The sequence below is a fragment of the Diabrotica undecimpunctata genome, chromosome 2, assembly GCF_040954645.1.
Source record: "Diabrotica undecimpunctata isolate CICGRU chromosome 2, icDiaUnde3, whole genome shotgun sequence".
Classification (NCBI taxonomy): Eukaryota; Metazoa; Arthropoda; class Insecta; order Coleoptera; family Chrysomelidae; genus Diabrotica; species Diabrotica undecimpunctata.
The window spans coordinates 56,342,466-56,361,810 of NC_092804.1; the positions used below are offsets into that span (position 1 = coordinate 56,342,466).

Consider the following 19,345-nt stretch of genomic DNA (forward strand, 5'->3'; position numbering starts at 1 on the left):
TGACCAGAGGTTCATTTTCGTTTTTACGCCCCAAATCTTTCCAAATGTCTTGCGGCAGGTCAAACTTGACACCAAAGCTCTGGATAAGATTTTTTCAATATGACTATTCCAGGTGAGTTTTTGATCTAGGGTTACCCCCAGATATTTTATTTCTTTGGTATAGTCTATTGTGATGTCATTCATAATTGCAGCCTATATTTACGTCTCCTTGTGAAAACAGCAAAGTCGTTTTACTGGGGTTGACATTTAAGCCCTTCTTCGAGCACCAACTTTTTTTAAATTTCGTTAAAGGGCAGTTTATATAAGAGTAGCTATAGTCTTGACATGCTTGCCCCTAATTGTAACAACTAGGTCACCTTGTGTTGTAAAACTAGAATCATGCAACTTAGTGAGGAGGTCATCCACTACCAGAGACTACAGCAGGGGCGGTAGTACTCCCCCTTAAGGGCACCCTTTACTGCTATCATAGTCACAGATTCTCCCCAAATACTAGCAGATTTTGGTTTTTAGCATTTACTGAATCTATTGTATTAGTGAGGCTTCAGTGCTCCTCTTTACTAGTACTTTTTTATGGATTCAAATGATGTATCATCGAATGCTCCCTCTATGTCAATAAAAGTGCAAAAAGCTATTTCCTTTTCTATTGTAGACGTAAATAAAGATATAAATAAAAGCGATAACTAAAAATATACTTCGCCAAAATTCCAATCAGTACAAAAATCACTCGAGGTTTGATGAATATTATTTCTCAGTGATAATTTTCTACGATCTTTTTCAAGGTATAAACAAAAATGTTTATAATAATTTTTTGTGTAGAATGAACCGTTCTCTTAGAAACAACGCTTGAAGCGACTGTCGATTTTGCATGTCAGTTACGCGCGCGTAATCAATGTTCAATAAAATTTGTATCAGCTGGATGTTCGATATCTTTTAATCCAAACGTCCTATCGACAAAAATCAAGTTGCGTTTTAAAGGTAAAGAGTTCAGCTTTCGTATGCAGTTTTCGTATTTTGCCGTAAAAAATCTCAGATTTTATACAGGTGTCAAATAAATAAACGTGGCGCGATTTTTGCTATTTTTTATGATTCTCACGAGATTAATACAATCTATTCCTTTCATTGACTGGCCACTATGAAGTTTTTATTACTAGATAGAGCCTAACCTTTAAAACCTATAGCATGCAATTTTAGTTTTGAGTATTGGCAACAAATGTGAGGCATTTGAAATATGCTTAAAAAATACTGGATTTTCACTTTCACACAACAAACAATCTAAAACATTTAAAACTTTTTTTTTAATTACACTAGTACGTTTTTCAAGATAACAAAACTGCAATAAACTACACCCAAAACCGTCTTCTTAAATGCATTTCCCGTGACGTGTGATCATTTGTAATGTAAAACATTAAATTCTGCGTTTTTTAATCATATTTCAAATGCCTCATATTTGTTACTATAACTCAATATTGAAATTTCATATCATAGGTTTTAAAGACTGGTCTATAAAAATGGAAATTTTACTACAAATGGTCAATGAAAGTGATCAATTTTATTAAGCTCACGAGAATCGTAAACAATGGTAAAATCGCGCCACGTTAATTTATTTAACACTTTTATAAGAACTGAGTTTATTCTCGACAAAATTCAGAAACCGCATACGAAAGCTGCACTCTTTGCCTTTAAAACACATCTTGATTTTTGTCGATAGGACGTTTGGATCAAAAGATATCGAATTTTTACCGTTGAGCTGATACAAATTTTATTGAAGATTGATTTTGCGCGCTTAACTGACATGCAAAATCGACGGTCGCTTCAAGCGTTTTTTCTAAGAGAACGATTCATTCTACACAAAAGATGCTCATAAACATTTTTGTTTAGAATTATCTCAGCTACATTTTTTATTTAAAACATTTTTTTCTACGATGTACATTTTTTGCGTTTTTACCCCCCTACTAGGGGGGTTTTTGGGGGAAGCCCGGTGGTAAAAGTGGAAAACTTTTTTGTATCTTTTTTGGGGTTCCAAAATTAATATTCTCTGTAAAATTCAACTTGTTCGTATGATTTTTAGGGGTGAACTCTCTGACGACTGGACTATAAATAAACTTATTTATGTTAAGTTTAACTGCAATAAAATCAGTTTAAAATTATGTTTAATATTAATTGCTTTTTCGTATGCCTCTATTCATATATCGTGAAAACCGTGACGTGTTAGCAATTTCGCACATTCTATTCATGTGAATTATAAGTGGACGTATTGTTCTGTTCCATATGGACATATTGTATATTACAATGATTCAAGCTTTTTCTTTTGACTTTTTTTATTAATCTCCCTATTGCTGTCAAAGGATTAATTCAAACTATTTATATTAGATCTGTTTTCGTACTTTAGAGCATTATGTCTATTCTTAAATCTAATTGGGTGTTTCAATCGTGACGAGTCCAAAATTTGCTTGCACTTGTTTTATACAGTCACGCTATTCAATAAGTTCGCAAAAATTGCCCTTGGCACTCGAACTGCCATGGTACGTGATGGTACGAGTCTGACCTACTTAAAGTTTTCCACGAAAAATCGATGGATCTGACAAGGAATGCCTTTGCTCAAAGTCGTTCTAAAATTAATTATGGTTATAAAAAGATATTGCCATTAATCAAATTTTAATTAAATACGTGGAGAATTGCTTGTTAATAAAGAGACAGCGAATTGTAGATACAGCAAATGCTATTGATTTTTTACATATTTGTAAAATAAATTACATTTACACTTCAACTTAATTTTTTATCCAAAAAAACCGTTCAAATAAACCAAAGTGGTGTAGTATTTTTAAAAACATTTAAAAAAGATCGTACAGCGACCATCTCACACATAGAACTATATTAGATTTTGGACGATGAAATATTTATGATGGACATGGTCAAATATAGAATAAATGGTAAGACAATCAGGAGATGCAGATAGATCACAGAACACAAAGACGTTGTACGTAATATCAAAAAGTATTTACTTAGGAAGGTTGGAATAAATAACAATTGAAAGTAAAAGGAAAGAAGATGGAAATACTTACAATGTTATAATTGTATATAGATTTGTACATTATTTTTTAAAGGAGATATTTAAATACAGCTTTTTGCAGAAGCAATAGGGGTGACTGAAATGATGAATATCGTCGAAGGAGAAATAACAAAAAATGAAATAAAATGTGCAACAAACTATCTAAGAATGACTCCGTCTAAGTCTCTAGCATAGATGAAATTTGTGCAAAATTAATAAAATTTAAGAATAAGAAGAAAATATGGCCCCAACAAAAGATACCGAAAGAATGGAGTCAAGGAGTCGTAACTAAGTTGGTAAAATAAGGAAACCAAACTACTTGAGAAAACTGGAGACAGGCTCAACGGCTAGTAAAATAATTCCAAGTATTATATTCAAGAGAATCTCAGAGAATTCCACAAATGAAAAACAAGATCCAGACAAATGGGATTCAGACCAAATACTGCATATATTCATAATATACACCCCATAAACCACAACATTGATTGACTTCAAAAAGCCTTTTAATACAATAACCGAAAAGAAATATAAAAAAAAAACATTTGTATTAGCTCGACGGTAAAAAATAAATATCTTTTGATCCGACTCTCCTATCGACAAAAATCAAGATGCGTTTTAAAGGTAAAGAGTGCAGCTTTCGTAGGTATGCATTTTTTGTATTTTGCTGCAAATTAACTCAGTTGATATAAAGGTGTTAAGTAAATAACCGTGGCGCGATTTTTGCCATTTTTTATGATTCTCATGAGCTCAATACAATGTATCCCTTTTATTGATCGGCCACTATAAAGTTTTCATACCTAGAACCTAATCTTTAAAACCTATAGCATGAAATTTTAGTTTTAAGTTTTGGCAACAAATTTGTGGCATTAGAAATATGCTTCAAAAACGCTGAATTTAAACTTTCAGATTACAAACAATCTAAAACGTTTAAAACTGCTCTTTTTTAATTACACTAATACGTTGTTCAAAAGTACTTAACTTTTGCTATCAATTATACCCAAAACCGTTTTTTTGAAGGCATTGTCCGTGACGTGCGATCAAAAATCAAAATCGTATTTTCATGTTATTGGTTTTGAAGACTGGTCTCCAGCAATGGAAATTTTACTACGACCAGTCAATGAAAATATTAAATTTTATTGATCTCACGAGAATTGTAAAAAATGGCAAAAATTGCGCAAAGTTTATTTATTGAACAGCTCTATAAAAACTGACTTCATTTGCGGCATAATACAAAAATTGCATGCAAAAGCTGCACTCTTTACCTTTAAAATGGATCTTGATTTTTGTCGATAGGACACTCTGAAAGAGTGTCCTATCGATCATCTAAAAGATATCGATTTTTTATCGTCGAGTTGATACAAATTTTATTTAACATTGATTTCGTGCGCGGAACTGACATTTAAAATCGCAGGTGCTTTTTTAAGACATTTAAAAGTATCTCAGCTACATTTTTTCTACGGCATACAGATTCTTGGTAAATCGATTTTTTTTGCGTTTTTAACCCCCTTCGAGGGGGATTTTAGGGGGAAGTCCGGGGGTTAAAGTGGTAAACTTTTTTGTATCTTTTTTGGGGTCCCAAAATTTATATTCTTGGCAAAATTCAGCTTGTTCGTAAGATTTTTAGGGGTTAAATCTCTCACGACTGGACTACATGCAGATTAGAAAATAAATACGTAAGGAATAATCGCATCATTATTCCACAACGAGTGGAATATGAGGACCACATTAAAAAGAAGTAGGAAAAGGTTGGTGTTACATAAAAGTACTGTATTGTTCATTTTAATTTGTTTAAAGCCTTCTAACACTAACACTAAAAAACAATAATTAATTTATAACATTTATTTATGTAACCGTACAAATTTATATTTTTGACTAACTTATAATCTAATTTATTTTTAAATATAGTCGCATCAGTCGTTTCGGAACCCCGTGGAAGTTTCTCGGCGGCGTTAGACATCTGTGGACCGAAAAGTCGCGACGCGAAGGTTCGTTCACGGGCTTAGCAAAGCTGGCGGAACAATAAATTGATTTTTTCAAATCGATTTTTTAACAGATCGACTTGGGTAGTATCTGGCAGAGACGTAACTTTAAATAGGCCTTAACACTCATCGAACAAAATACAATATATAAATATATATACAATATATGCAATACGTTTTCAGGTCGTCGACATGAGATGGGGTGTCAGAGATGAAGCAACAGACGATCACATGACTACAGAGCTATGCATGAAAGAAATACAGAATTGTCAAAGATTATCTATGGGTCCAAACTTTGTGGTAAGTTAAATTGTTATCTATGTTTGTATGTATTTTGCATAAAGAAAATTGTAGAAGCTAACAACTAACTGCAGGTTACATGTATGTAACTTATATGTACGTTTTGTTTTAGGTGTTTTTAGGACAGAAATACGGATACCGACCTATCCCAACATATATCTTAACCTCAGAATTATTACTAATTAGAGACGAACTTGCTGCCACTGGTCACGACCCAACATTGATTGACATTTGGTACAAAAAAGATGCGAATGCAGTACCACCAATATCAGTTTTACAACCTATATCTTCTATTCTCATTAATTTTAATAATAAGGTTTGTTTATAAAGTACATTTAACTTACTAAGTACGTTTTTCTCCTTTAGCGTATCGATTAAGACTTTTATATCTCACAATTAAAAAAGAGCGGCTTTCAGGTTTCCAACGGAAATATTGTATGTACAAAGTGAATTACGACGAGTAATTTTTTGAAGCGAAGCTTCTATTCTGGCGTTGTATTACTTTTTCTCTATAATAAAATGCTGAGCCAAGCGTCCAAAACGAAATAACGATTCGTGGTTCGCAGTCACAGTAAACAGTTGGAAGAGTCCATTTAAGCGACGAGAGGAGTCCGTCATACATGTAAATTTTTTCAATGTTATTCAAATCTATAAAAAAAAGGTGGTACAGTAGGCGGTACCGTCGACTATCGCGAAGCTTCATACTGTTTTCTATATTTTTAAAATTGAATAAAGCAATTTTATTATTTATTTATTATTTGTTTTAAAGAAGTTATATTATAATAAAATAAATAAATATTCAATAAATTATTATGTTTGCTCCTAGCGTCACCTGCTAACGATCAACAAAGTAAACGTTGTTTGCTTCTGACAGACCCGTCAAAGTCAGACTAAATATTAAATTTATAATAAAATATAAATAAATGCCTTATAAATTATTATATAAATTAAACAAGATGATTAAACATCAAATTTGAGTATAGTTTTAAAGAAATTTATTAATATGATGAGTAGAAACGAATTGATGGAGAGTAGTGAATCGATGTGAAGACCGTTATTTCGTGACGCTACACGTGATGCCTCCTCGTGGCGCTAGTTCCGTGACGCTCGCCTCAGCATTTTACTATACAGAAAAAGTAATACAACTCCAGTATAGAAGCTTCACTTCAAAATAATAAATAAATAATAAAATTACTTTATTCAATTTTAAAAATATTATTTAAATTCTAAAAATACGGAAAACAGTATGGAGCTTCGTGCTAATCTACAGTACCGCCTACTGTACCACTTTTTTTATATTAGAATCACAGCTGCGCTTCGAGCAAGTACCGACACAACGAACATGAGAATTTCTTTTAATACAAAAATTCCGGCCCAGCGAATTTAGATCTCACGACCATATACTTATTGTGACGGTTAGCTCTATGAGACACCAGACTCAGAAAAACACAAGTTTAATCAAAATAAAAATATATTCATATAACAGAAATAAAATTTACTGCTGTACAATTTTATGAACAATATAAATAAAAAGACGAATCCTTCTAATTAAAATCGATGGGGCTGCGGTCCGACGTAGACAACGGTGAAAAATTAATATTAGCGGCACTAATGGGATGGGATGGGCGAAGCAAAGGGAAGATCTTTGGTCAATACCCAAAAATCGAGGAAATCACTGATCAATAGAGGTGGGACGGAGCCGGTCGATCACTACTCGAAACAGACGAGGAACGGAAGCTCCTCTAGTACTCTGATCAGTACACACGAGACCCGGAGGTAGGAGCTCTTACCAGATCAATACTCCGAATCGAACGTCGTTTTATATTTTTGCTAGTGTTCCATCTCCAGCGCGTCGATGGGAGTGGTATGTTTTTGATGGGAATGCGGGAATGTCATCGTTACATGATGTCGAATTTACTATACAATCGAGTTTAGTATATTTTTTATTAAATGTGTTAGTCTACTTAATGGGATATTCAAGATTTTGTATGCCGTAGTAAGTATTTCTCTATAATTCGGTCACTTGGTTTTGTTTCCCTTTTTATGGATAGAGATTGCTACACTTCCGTGCCAAATTTGTTGCTATTTTCTCTTTATTCCATACAAATGTTATTAGTTTGTGTAATTGTCTATGTAAAGTCTCCCCTCATACTTAAGAAATTCGGCCGGTATATTGTCGGAGCCTGGTGCTTTTTTGCTCTTCAATTTGTTAATTACTTGCAATGTTTCATCTATGTTTATGTCACCTATCGGTAGGTTCACCCCAGGGTATATATCCTCCTCTAGATGTATGTTTGGAAAAAAATTTGAAGTATTCTTGTCATATTTGGAGTAGCTCCTATTAGCTTATTATTAGTTTTTCATTAGTTTTCATGAGTACAGACACGCAGTTACGTCTGAAACCTCTCTTTTCATTCGACACCGATTGGTAAAATGCTCGACTGTTTTTCTCTTGTCAAAATATCTTATCTCGTCTTATCGAGCTGACGCAGCATAAAAACTCTTATCTATTCGTAATGCAGTTTAACAATTAGCCAAATTAACTCTGATTCTATAAATTTATGCATATACTTATTTCGGATAATAATAGCAATTAACAAAACGATACAAGATGTATGTAAATAAGCAGAAAAATATGTCAAAAAGACACTAAATTATAACTTGTGTGGTAAATCTTATAATTCTACTCGTTATGTTTATTTTTCTCTACCTTATCTATATTATTTTTCTATTTCTTTAGAGGATTCCTAAGTTACAAGCTGAAGATCAAGCTAAATGGTGGGATACTTTGGGAAAATTTCAAAAATTATTCAGGAAAGCTGCTGCATCATTAAATCAACAAGGTAAAATGGACAACGATGCCACGCATAATTATTTTATGTCAGGTAAGAATTCTGTACACATCTAAATGTTACTAAATATCATGTTTTATTAATATAACAAAAAATAGGTCTTATTCTAACTATTTGTTCAATGAGAAAAAATTACATACATTAAGGAATAATTCTGGTAAAAAAATGTATTAAATAACATCAAGGATTGGACAGGATCAGAATGAGAAAAGCACAGAATAGAGACGAATTTGCAGAAGTCATCGCCAACCTCCATTAGAGACTGCCCTAAAGAAGAAAAAAAAACACATATAGATCAATGTAATTTCTCAACTTGTTGCCTTAAGAGCGTGGGAGTAAAATTTCGGACCAATGCTATTTAAATGCATTCATTTTTTTCGAATCCTGAAAAAACTAATCAATATTTTTAGAAAATTTAAACGCAGAATGAAGGATTACATTATTACCGAGAGCCGAAAGTCCCTTAGAATAAATAAAAAGTTTCTTTTAAATGAGATATTTGAAATTAAAAGTCACAGTTAATTTTCTCTTCTTTTTCACCCCTGTAACTTACTAAAATAAACATTATAGAAGTTTTCAGGGAGTCGGCCCTCGGTAATAATGTAATCCTTCATTCTGCGTTTAAATTTTTAAAAAATATTTATTAGTTTTCTCATGATTCGAAAAAAAGAATGCATTTAAATAGCATTGGACCGAAATTTTGGGCCTAAACTCTTAATTATAAAAACAACGAATGCTTTTCGAGTGTCTGAAAAAAGCTAAAGTAATAAAAATTATATGCTTAAAAAATGAAAAGTTTCTTACATCCAGACTCGCTTCGTACAGTTCATATTTGAAATTGGAATGGAGTTCAATTTGATACACTGTAAATAAATTAACTAACAAACAACTCTATGTTAGGAATAATATTTAAACTTTTTATAGGTATTTATAATTATTTACTCTTACTGCTTTTAAAAAGTAATTAACAAAATGTTTTATATAAAACTTTCAGTAACTGAACGTGAAGTTATTAATGGTATTCTCAGCGTCAAAGACACCAAGAACCACTGCCTAGCTTATATCAGATACATAAACAATATTAATTTACAAAATCTTAAGAAAGCCTCGTTATTTGTCGACATCATTAATAGAAGTTTAGATACAGAATCCGCTAAATTATTAGGGAATTTAAGAGACGAAAGGTTACCTAATAAGATTGAGACGAGCAACATTCAAAAGTAAGTTGCAAAAAACATTTCTTTTTACTAAGATTGAAGGTTAAACTTCAAATAAATTTGTATTTTTACAAATGAAAGACAGTTTTTCGTTCTAATAAAAAGTTTTAACAAAAAAGAGTTTTGTAATTTTAAGAACGATTTCCGAAGTGGAAATTGAAACGCCAATAAACTTATTTTAACCTTCAATTGTGGTTTATTCCCAATAAAATACATAACCCCCAAAAGTCCCAAAACCAATATTTTTTTACGAAACTCCTTGTGCAGACTGCCCCCGATCTTCTATAGGCCAAGCAAAGCGTAGAATCCAAAATAGGATTTATCAACATTTCATTTCTGTTTCATTCATTTAACCAAGAATTATCCGAGAAGCCATATAAATTGAAAAAAAGCCAAATTGTCTCAATAAAAGAGATCAGGACTTAGGTTACCTTCGACATGGAGATCTCTCATAAAGAAAATATCGTCCGCTCCCCCCGCCAATCAGAATCCTACTGTCAGAAATGTTCGCGCCAATCCCCGCGCCAATTCCCACGCTAACCCCCACGCCAACCTCCACCCTAACCACGTCACCATCGACAGTATAAATGAACCCTCCTCCTGAATTTCAATGCGTGAATTCTTGTAATAGTGTTAATCTTAGCTCTTCGTTTAATATATATATATATATATATATATATATATATATATATATATATATATATATATATATCATAAACATATATAACAAATTCGGAACAAATTCAGAATGATGCATATTTCTTGAAATACGTTTTATTCGAAGATAAAGCTACTTTCCACAAGAATGGTATTATAAACAGACATAATTTGCACTATTAGATACTCAACTTCTAATTTATACCACATTGTCACCCACAGTCAAATAACATGATCATTAAATGTTTTGACTGGAATTCCTGGAAATTATGTCATAGGACCCTTCTTTTTCGAGGATCACGTAAACGAAAAAATGTATCTTACATTTTTTTAACAACGAATTGTCGGAATTATTTTAAGTAGTCCCTTTAAACATATGTGAGAAAATGTGGATATACAAAGAAGAGAGCCAGAAGGTTACCTCCACGATCTCCAAAGTTAAACAAGCTAGATTTTATTTTATGGGGTTAAATAAATATAAGGTGTATAAAACACCAGCTACAACCAAAGAAGATACAAATGAGAGACTTAGAAATGAATGTATGAGATTAAACAGAACTGTATTAACTAGTCTAGGTCGCTCTTTTGAATATCGTTTGCAATTATATATTGACGTCGACGGAGGCCATTTTGAACATTTATTATAAAGTCAACGATTTTTTTGTTGAGTCACCGAACGAGAGAGAGGCCCGCCGGACCGGCGAATGCCTTGCGTCTCTCTCCCACTCAAACATGATCGGTACGCTGCGCGCGCAACACTAGAGAATTAGGCGCGTTGAATCGGTGCGTGCTTGAATCATCGTCCTATCCTCAACAAAATCACTCAAATAGAAATTAGTTAAGTTTAAGTTTACATGTACAATGTTTTAGTAAACAAAATATATTTCTATAGTTAAAATTTGTGCAATTCTTATTTTCGTTCAATTCCTTGTTCCTATTGTGCAATTTAATAATATTCATATCAATAAATATTCTACCGAGAAAAAGACGTTGTCACGTAAAATTTTCGCCCGTAAAACCGACTTTACAGGCAACCGATTTTTTTTACATTTAATTTTATTTTTATATTAAACGTCACTTCACTTTTAACTACTTAGGTATTGATATTTTATTAAAAATTAACAAATTATTGATCAGTTTAGATTATTTTTTTTCGGCCAACGTAATAAAATTTCACTTAATTTTTGTTGCAATTAATGTTTCGCCCATAACATCACAAATAACTCATAAGTTAAAGCAGTTAAGTATAGCGAATACTGAATCAATAATAAAGTATAATAATATAACATTTCAGTATGTAATACTAAAATACAGGGTGTTCCATTTAAGAAAACTCAGAAAATACTCATTCCTAGTTTCGACCAACCCTGTACATCAAAATTAAGTTTAGTTCGCTATGTTAATAATTTTAAACAATAGTAGACTATATTAAAAATCTTTTGAACATAAATATATTTTTTGACATAAAATCTCTCCAATCTACAGCGTGGTAATTTTGCTACGAAATTAATAAAAAAACGTATTTATCTTTTAAACTACATCGTACAATATTGCCAAACCTTACGTTGAAAAAAAAAAACGAGTATATAAATAAGATGACAAAAATGTAAAAATATACAGGGTGTTCAATTAAAAAAAAGATAAGTTTGTTCCACCTCGTCAATATGGGTGGCCTTGTATATTTGAAAACATGAGGTTCTATCTGTGCTTCAACTTTTACCTAAATAATTTTTTTCGTACCTCTTACGACAAATAATTGGACTTCCTCGCACTAATGCCGCACCCTGTTTATATATATATATATATATATATATATATATATATATATATATATATATATCTATATCTATCTATATATATATATATATATATATATATATATATATATATATATATATATATATATCTATATCTATCTATATATATATATATATATATAATCGGATATTGTTACAACATATATCTCAATACCGGTGGGCACAGGTAAAAGTCTTAAATCCACAACATTTTTAGCGGCGGACTAATAGACAAAATTTGATTTATTACTCCGTCTTTATCGAAAACAATATAGCGATCTTTAATTTAATGTGTTTGGTACCTTTGCCATGCTTTCATTATTGTAATATATCAAATATTTTGATTGAACAAACTCAATGTAATTAGGTGTTTCGAGTTTATATTGTTCTTTCCTTTTATTCATTTCAAATTTGACTGTATTTCCTAATTGTATAACAACCTTCCAGGTACAATGTAGAATGGATTGGTAGAGAAGGTCTTGATCCAGAAACCCACGAAGAATATTTGAAACATTTTATAACCCACTTCTATAAAAACATTGTAAAATTGGTGGATAGAGCAATGAGAAAAGAAGATTCTAGTGCCCAAGGTCAAATAGTTACAGAAATTTTACAACACTTGCACGCTTGTAACAATTCTGTACAGGTAATCATTAAAATCATGGTAAATACGCCGTTATGATTAATTCTTAAAATGTTTTTGAGGTTTTTTATGGACGAGAAGATAGTTTGGAACGTATCCATAACTATATGTTGGATGATAGTGATAAATGCTTAATTTTATATGGCGAAGGAGGATGCGGAAAAACATCGTTACTAGCCAAATCAGCTAGTTTGTCGACCAGCAAAGATTGGTTTCAAGGTGCTAGACCAATTAGCATCGTTAGGTTTTTAGGTACTACTCCAGACTCATCGGCTTTGACACCAACGTTAATATCAATTTGCCAACAAGTAAGAACTGATCAAAATATATAAATCATTAATAAAACATCATCATCATCCGAGTTATGCCAGTAATAGATTTTTTTGTTGAAAACTGTATTATAATAAGTGATGAATGTTTTGGGTTTCTACGTTAGTGATTTTCTGAGCAATATTTCATTATTTTATCATTTTTAAGTGTTTAGTTTGCCGATTTAGTAGCTCAGCGGCCTGAAAGTGGCTACTTCGGTGTGAAGCGGTATAGTAATTGGTTCGATACATACACCAGTCAAAAATATTTTAAACGTCATAGTATACAATTGAAATTAGTTCTGCAGCTTTGAGTTGGATGCGGGTGAATCGGTTAGGCAAATAGTTGAGTATGATGAGAGATAGGGTCTCATGTCTTAGTGAAGGTAATCCATTATTACCTAAAAGCCACGACTCTCCGTAACCTTTAGCGCCGCCACATTATCACTATTTTGTTTAGTTCTATTTCTTTATAGCAATGCTGCTTAATTTTGCTACATATGGAGTTTTTCCCAAAAAACGTCGATAGCTAGCTAAATCATTAGCTAGTTTTGTTTAATTATAATATATATCCTTGGCATTTTACGTTTAACCTATACATCGTACGTAATTTTTGAAGCGAAGCTTATAACTGGCGGTGTATTAATTTTTCTCTGCAGTAAAATGCAGAGCAGATTGTCACGACACGAAAACGTCACTACTATTTATACTGGCGTTGTATTGATATTTTAAAACGTTAATTGTTAATAGATGAAAGTCGAGTTAAATGGTCAGCTTGAATAAAATGGTCCCCCAACATATTTCTCATAATTTCCATAAAACCGTCGCGTCGTTTAGCTTTCTTTATTATATTCACTACTACTAGTGCCACTTATGTACGAAGCTGTGAACATGTGCGAAGCATTCTTGGCTAGTAATAAAGCCTATATTTTAATTAAAGTAGGTAGATTTTTTTAATGTAGTGTAAAAAGGCATTTTTTCTGTTTATTTCATATATGTTGGAATTTCTCTAATTATCAGAAGTCACTCATGTAAAGTAGTTTTTATATTTATTCAGATTTTGAGGTAAAATGGTCCCTCCATGTTAAGGCAAAATGACTCCGGGGACCATTTTTCCCTTGCTTAGCCTACCAAATAAAGTTTTGAGTTATACAGGAATATTTTTTATAATAATCAAATGTAGGTATATCATCTTTACAGAAATAATAGTTGCTGCTCTTAAGTACTTAAAAAAGGGCCGAAAATCATAATGTGTTGGTAAGTGAACTAAATGTAGACTACTTTATTCGTACGGGAGATGTCAGAATATTATCGGTACTTTCTTTTAGGCAACAGATTATAGGAAAAGCCTTGGTCGATTCACTACAACATTGCCCAAAGAATTAAAGACTTATTTAAAGGAATATGTTTTAGAGATGAAAGCCGACATGGTGAGGAAACTCATATGTGAAATAGCCTTCGAGCTTGCGGAGACGAACCGTTATAAACACTGGTTTTCTGAAAACATTCTGATAAATTCATAGATTTATTTTAGAACTCCTGCGGCTACCTCAGCCACCACAGCGCGAGGTTTTAATTTTTTTCCCTTTTAGATGATATACAAAATAAAAATAACAACAATCCTATAATATAAGAATATATAATATAGATGAGTCTGGTAACCAGACGGTCTCTAGCAAGTTGCCAAAAATTTTAGCACATAAATGGCAGAAACAGGTTAATTTCTTAACAATCTCTGAAAGGAGATACAATGTCACCATTGTTCTGTGTGTAAATGATGCGGGTCAATTCATTCCACCAGCAATAATATTCCTTTGCAAACGAAGGAATGTATCAAGGCGTCCCATATGGAATACTTTCTCTTCACAACTAATCTGGATACATAAAATCGGACACATTCATTCTGTTTTTAAATTATTTTCAACAATATACACAGTGCTCAGTTGAAGATAGGGTCCCAATAGGGAAGTTATTTTATGGATTAAAACAAAGCCTGGAAAAGAAGTAATTCTGTACAATATAGCTAGCTTGTTTGGAAAATAGGATCGAACAGCTGCCACACGCATCCGTCCTTTTAATCCGAACATTTTCCCAGACTATAAATTTAAACCATTATGTACAATTGATCGACCTATAGTGGAAAATAAAACCGTTGATCCTATTCATGAACCAAGAACTACTTCTACACAAACAGATACTTCTTCGCTTCCAAGTTCTTTACCTATAAGTATAAGAAAAATACAAAGAGATACCTCTTGGCTTCCAAATTCTTTACTTATAAGGAAAAGAAAAAATCGTAATACATCTTCATCAGACGAGTGAGAGGAATGGAAAGTAAATGGACGATATTCGGATGGTATCACCTTTTTGGAAATAGTCCGGGGGGATTATCAGAAAATAAAACTTTATCCATTGCGGCTTGAAATCCGGAAGTCGTTGTTTCAAACGATAAAATTTCCGAAGTTAGCACTTCAAAACAGAAAGATGGCGTTAAAAGGAATTAAATTCAATCATCTTGTGTAGAAAGGTACTTGTGAAACTCCATATCTCTACTACCTCAGACACCTCCTTTGACAAGGAGTTCAAGACCTTCGTAAGGATCAACTTAATCAAAGGAAAAAGGTTTTCACATCCACACCAATTTATCTTTTGATAAAAGAAAAACAAAAAACACCAAAATCACCTTCAAACGTCAAGAAAATGAAAGAAAATAAAAGATTCAATGATGACGAAGAAGACGCCGCCCGCATTTTTTGCTCGGAATTATTCAGTACACCGCAGGCAAAGGAGGTTTGGATTAAGTGCACTTTGTGCATGAAATGGAGCCATCTATTGTATGCAGGTGTAACTGGGAAGCAGAAATTGTATGTAGGTATATTTGCGATAATTGTAAATAGCAATGTTTTATTATTTTTTCTGTACAAAAGAACTTTAGGGGTCATTTTACCTAATGTACGGGGTCATTTTACCCTAACCATGGTGTAAAACGGTCCCGTTAGAGCTTTTCAAAAATAATGTTATTTTTCTTTTAATTGCATATTTAAATATAATTTTTTCACAGAAATATGTCCTACTATAACCCTCTTATTGTTTGATTAAATTTTAATTAATTATATCGTTTTTTGTTATTTTTGCCTAAAAAAATGTTACAGGGACCATTTTTCCTCACTTCTCCTCTAAATTAATTTCAAACCATACTCAAATTTTATTTTTAAACATCTTATTTAGTTTATATAATAATTAAATTTACTATCAAATGATATTTATTTATATTTTATTATTAATTTAATATTTAGTCTTGACTTTGACGGGTCTGCCAGAAACAACTTATGCTTGGCAACAATGCAGACGAAATATACAGCGTAACTCTGTTAATGCGTTAACAGGTGGCGTTGGGAGCAAACATAATAATTTATTGAATTATTTTAATATAACGTGTTTTGTTTAAAATATAAATAACAAATAATAAAATTACTTTATTCAATTTTAAAAATACAGAAAACATAGTACGAAGCATCGCGCTAGTCTCCAGTACCGCCCACTGTACTACCTTTTTTTGCATCAAATTGTACGATCCTTTGTAAGTATGTTAAAAATCATCCTTTAGCATTTTTCTTTGTTTTTCAGTAATATCTATACTGGAATTTATCGTTGTTCCCTATAATTAGATCCCATGTGATATATCAATTATAAAAGAAAAAGTTATACATCAGGAGTACATTTAAATATATTTGTTTTAGATTTCCTAATTTTATGTTACCCTTTGATTTAAATATTTATTTTCTTATTTTTAGATTTCATATAATTTTATGTTACCGTTTGATGGTATACCAGATGATTTAGTTCCTTTGACCGCTCATTTTAAACAATTATTAACAATGGCAACAAAGATGCAACCCCTGTTGCTGTTTTTGGACTCCGTAGATCAACTTACAGGGACTCAAGACGCTAATAAAGTATCCTGGTTGCCAACCAGATTACCACCTAACTGTAAGGTAGAGTATTTTATGAAACATGTTAATTTATTCAATAATTGGACTACAAAAAACAAAATTTATAGATTATAGTTTCTTGTGCTTGTGAAGAAAGCAATGCGGAAGTATCAAAGGAGTATCACATTCTACGAAGGATGATAGATGTCGACGAAAACTTTATTGAAGTAAAAGCTTTGGGCGAGGAATTGGCAATGAGAGTAATCAAGTACGTATATTTACATAGCAGAACAATAAAGAAAAGCTGGTATACAATCTTGAAAAAAACTTTTTTTATATAATTACTACATATATTTTGACTATATATACGAGGTTGGATTGATATAAAACTAGCCTTTGATAGAAAAAACAAGTTTTTTGGAATTAAATCGATTTATCTCTCAACATAGTCCCCTTTTAGCTCGATACACTTAGTAAGACGATGTTCAACTTTTTTTATCCCATTCGAATAGTACTTTTGCTCGAGCTCTTCAAAATAGGCAGAAGTTTCAGCGACGACTTCATCATTTGTTGCGAAACGGCATTTTTTTAGGTTTGGAAACAGGAAAAAATCGTTGGCGGCAAGATCTGGGGAATACGGTGGGTGTTTAACCAATTCATAGCCCAATTCGTGTAATTTTGTCATGGCGACGGCCGATCGGTGAGCCGGTGCATTGTCTTAGTGAAAGAGCACTTTTTTGCGTTCCAAACCGGGGCGTTTTCGACGCAATTCGGCATCGAATCGATCCAATAATGCTGAGTAGTAATCATCATTGATTGTTTTTCCTTTTTCCAAGTAGTCGATGTGGATGATGCCCTTCGCATCCCAGAAAACAGTCGCCATCACTTTGCCGGCCGAATGTGCACTCTTTGCCTTCCTTGGCGGCCCTTCGCCGCGTTTGCGCCACTGTTTCGACTGTTCTTTGGTTTCCGGTGTGTAATAATGCACCCAGGTTTCATCAAAGGTGATAAATCGGCGAAAAAAATCCTTCGGATAGCGCCGTATCATCGCCAAAAGCGTCTCCGAAGTGGTCACACGTTTTTGCATTTGATCGATTGTCAGCACACGCGGCACCCATCGCGCGGATAGCTTTTTCATGACCAAATGATGGTGAATGATGTTGTTCACCTATTAACTCATCTATTAACTATTAACATCTAACAACATCTATTAACTCGCGGAGCTTAATTCGACGATCTGCCATAATCATGTCATGGACTTTGTTGATCATTTCCGGCGTGGTGACTTCATTTGGCTTCCCGGGACGCTCATCATCAAAAACACTCGTACGACCACGAACAAATTCAGCTTTCCAAAATTTTAGTGTTGCTAACGAAGGTGCAACCTCACCATAAACTTCGTCCAGGTCGGCTTTAACACCTTCGCTGCGGTTACGAAAAATTAAATTATTATCTTGTATGCTTACCAGTTTTAATTCACTGGTACTGTACAATTCTGTATTTAGAAACACCAGTCGCAATAGACTGGTAGTTCTTAAGAAATGTGAGTGCGATCTATTTGTCATTTTTTAAAGATTTATGTGTAGTATCAGTTGTATACATACAAGGAATATACAAACTTGCTGGAAACTGTATCAGTACCAAGCTATTCCTTTTGGTAAAGCAAAAAATTGAAATTTTTAAGAAGTGCATATAATATTTTCAAATAAAATAAAACCAAAACTTTTATTAAAAACAAAATACATATTTTTCATAAAATATAAAAATAACAAATGCTAATTATTAGTAAGAATAAGATTTAAAATGTATGCATTGTGTTTAAAATTAAAACATGGTATAAAGCAGGTTTTCCCTCGCATATGTTGCAGTATGTAGTAACTTTAAACCTTTTTATCAGCTTGTTTACGTTTCATTGTTTCCCTCAGCTTCTTGTAACATTCCATACAATTTCGCCTTTTTTTTGGTACCAGGCCCTTCGGGATGTTTTCTTGGAACTTATTTTATATTCGTTATTATCTGAATTAGTTCAGAATTCAGAAGGAGCATAATTAGAATCACAATCTGAATGGTTGCTAAATGATCCTTCCTCTGATTCGGTCAAAGTATTTATAATTGTTTCTTGGTGCCAATCAAAATTCTGATTGGGGTCTACACAACTACCACTTGTAGTTGCATTCTGCAACGCCAAATTTACTAATTTACCAATTAACTCACTTTACTCAAATTCTTATACAAATATTTTAAACACTATTATGGCTCGATCGAGATAACTAAACCAAACTGGTAATTACAAATGAAATTAATCACCAGATGAATTCATCTGGGAATCTTACAATGAAAAATAAATAACTTGTATGCGTTACCAGTCGAATACAACTGGTACTAAATTATCCCTCTATTAGAGATCTTTTTCAAACAATAATATAGGTACCTATAATGTTAGTTTTTACCAACGCGTTTCGTTTGTATGTTACTCGCCAAATGGAAATACATGTATTTATTTTTAGCCGTAATTTCTGTAAACTTAGTTACTAGTCTTTTTCAACTGGTGGCGCAACGAAGGTGTTAATTTGCACATTCGTTTTACCCTTTTTGTGGAGGAACTTAATCAC

The 19,345-nt window shown here is 32.6% G+C and overlaps 2 protein-coding genes across 4 annotated transcripts in view; one reads left to right on the forward strand and one right to left on the reverse strand.

Moving 5' to 3' along the window:
• Nipped-A (Transcription-associated protein Nipped-A) overlaps nt 1-19,345 on the reverse strand; it is a 199,036-nt gene that overhangs the window by 89,500 nt on the left and 90,191 nt on the right. The gene's annotated exons all lie outside the window — the stretch shown is intronic.
• The window catches only part of LOC140434572 (NACHT and WD repeat domain-containing protein 2), a 114,546-nt gene that overhangs the window by 4,397 nt on the left and 90,804 nt on the right, over nt 1-19,345 (forward strand). For both annotated transcript variants that reach the window (XM_072522931.1, XM_072522932.1), the window contains exons 3-10: nt 5,212-5,328; nt 5,441-5,644; nt 8,069-8,213; nt 9,175-9,400; nt 12,298-12,496; nt 12,556-12,801; nt 16,596-16,796; nt 16,862-17,001. In XM_072522931.1, coding sequence (XP_072379032.1) covers nt 5,212-5,328; nt 5,441-5,644; nt 8,069-8,213; nt 9,175-9,400; nt 12,298-12,496; nt 12,556-12,801; nt 16,596-16,796; nt 16,862-17,001 — 1,478 coding nt within the window. The remainder of the gene's footprint in view (nt 1-5,211; nt 5,329-5,440; nt 5,645-8,068; nt 8,214-9,174; nt 9,401-12,297; nt 12,497-12,555; nt 12,802-16,595; nt 16,797-16,861; nt 17,002-19,345) is intronic.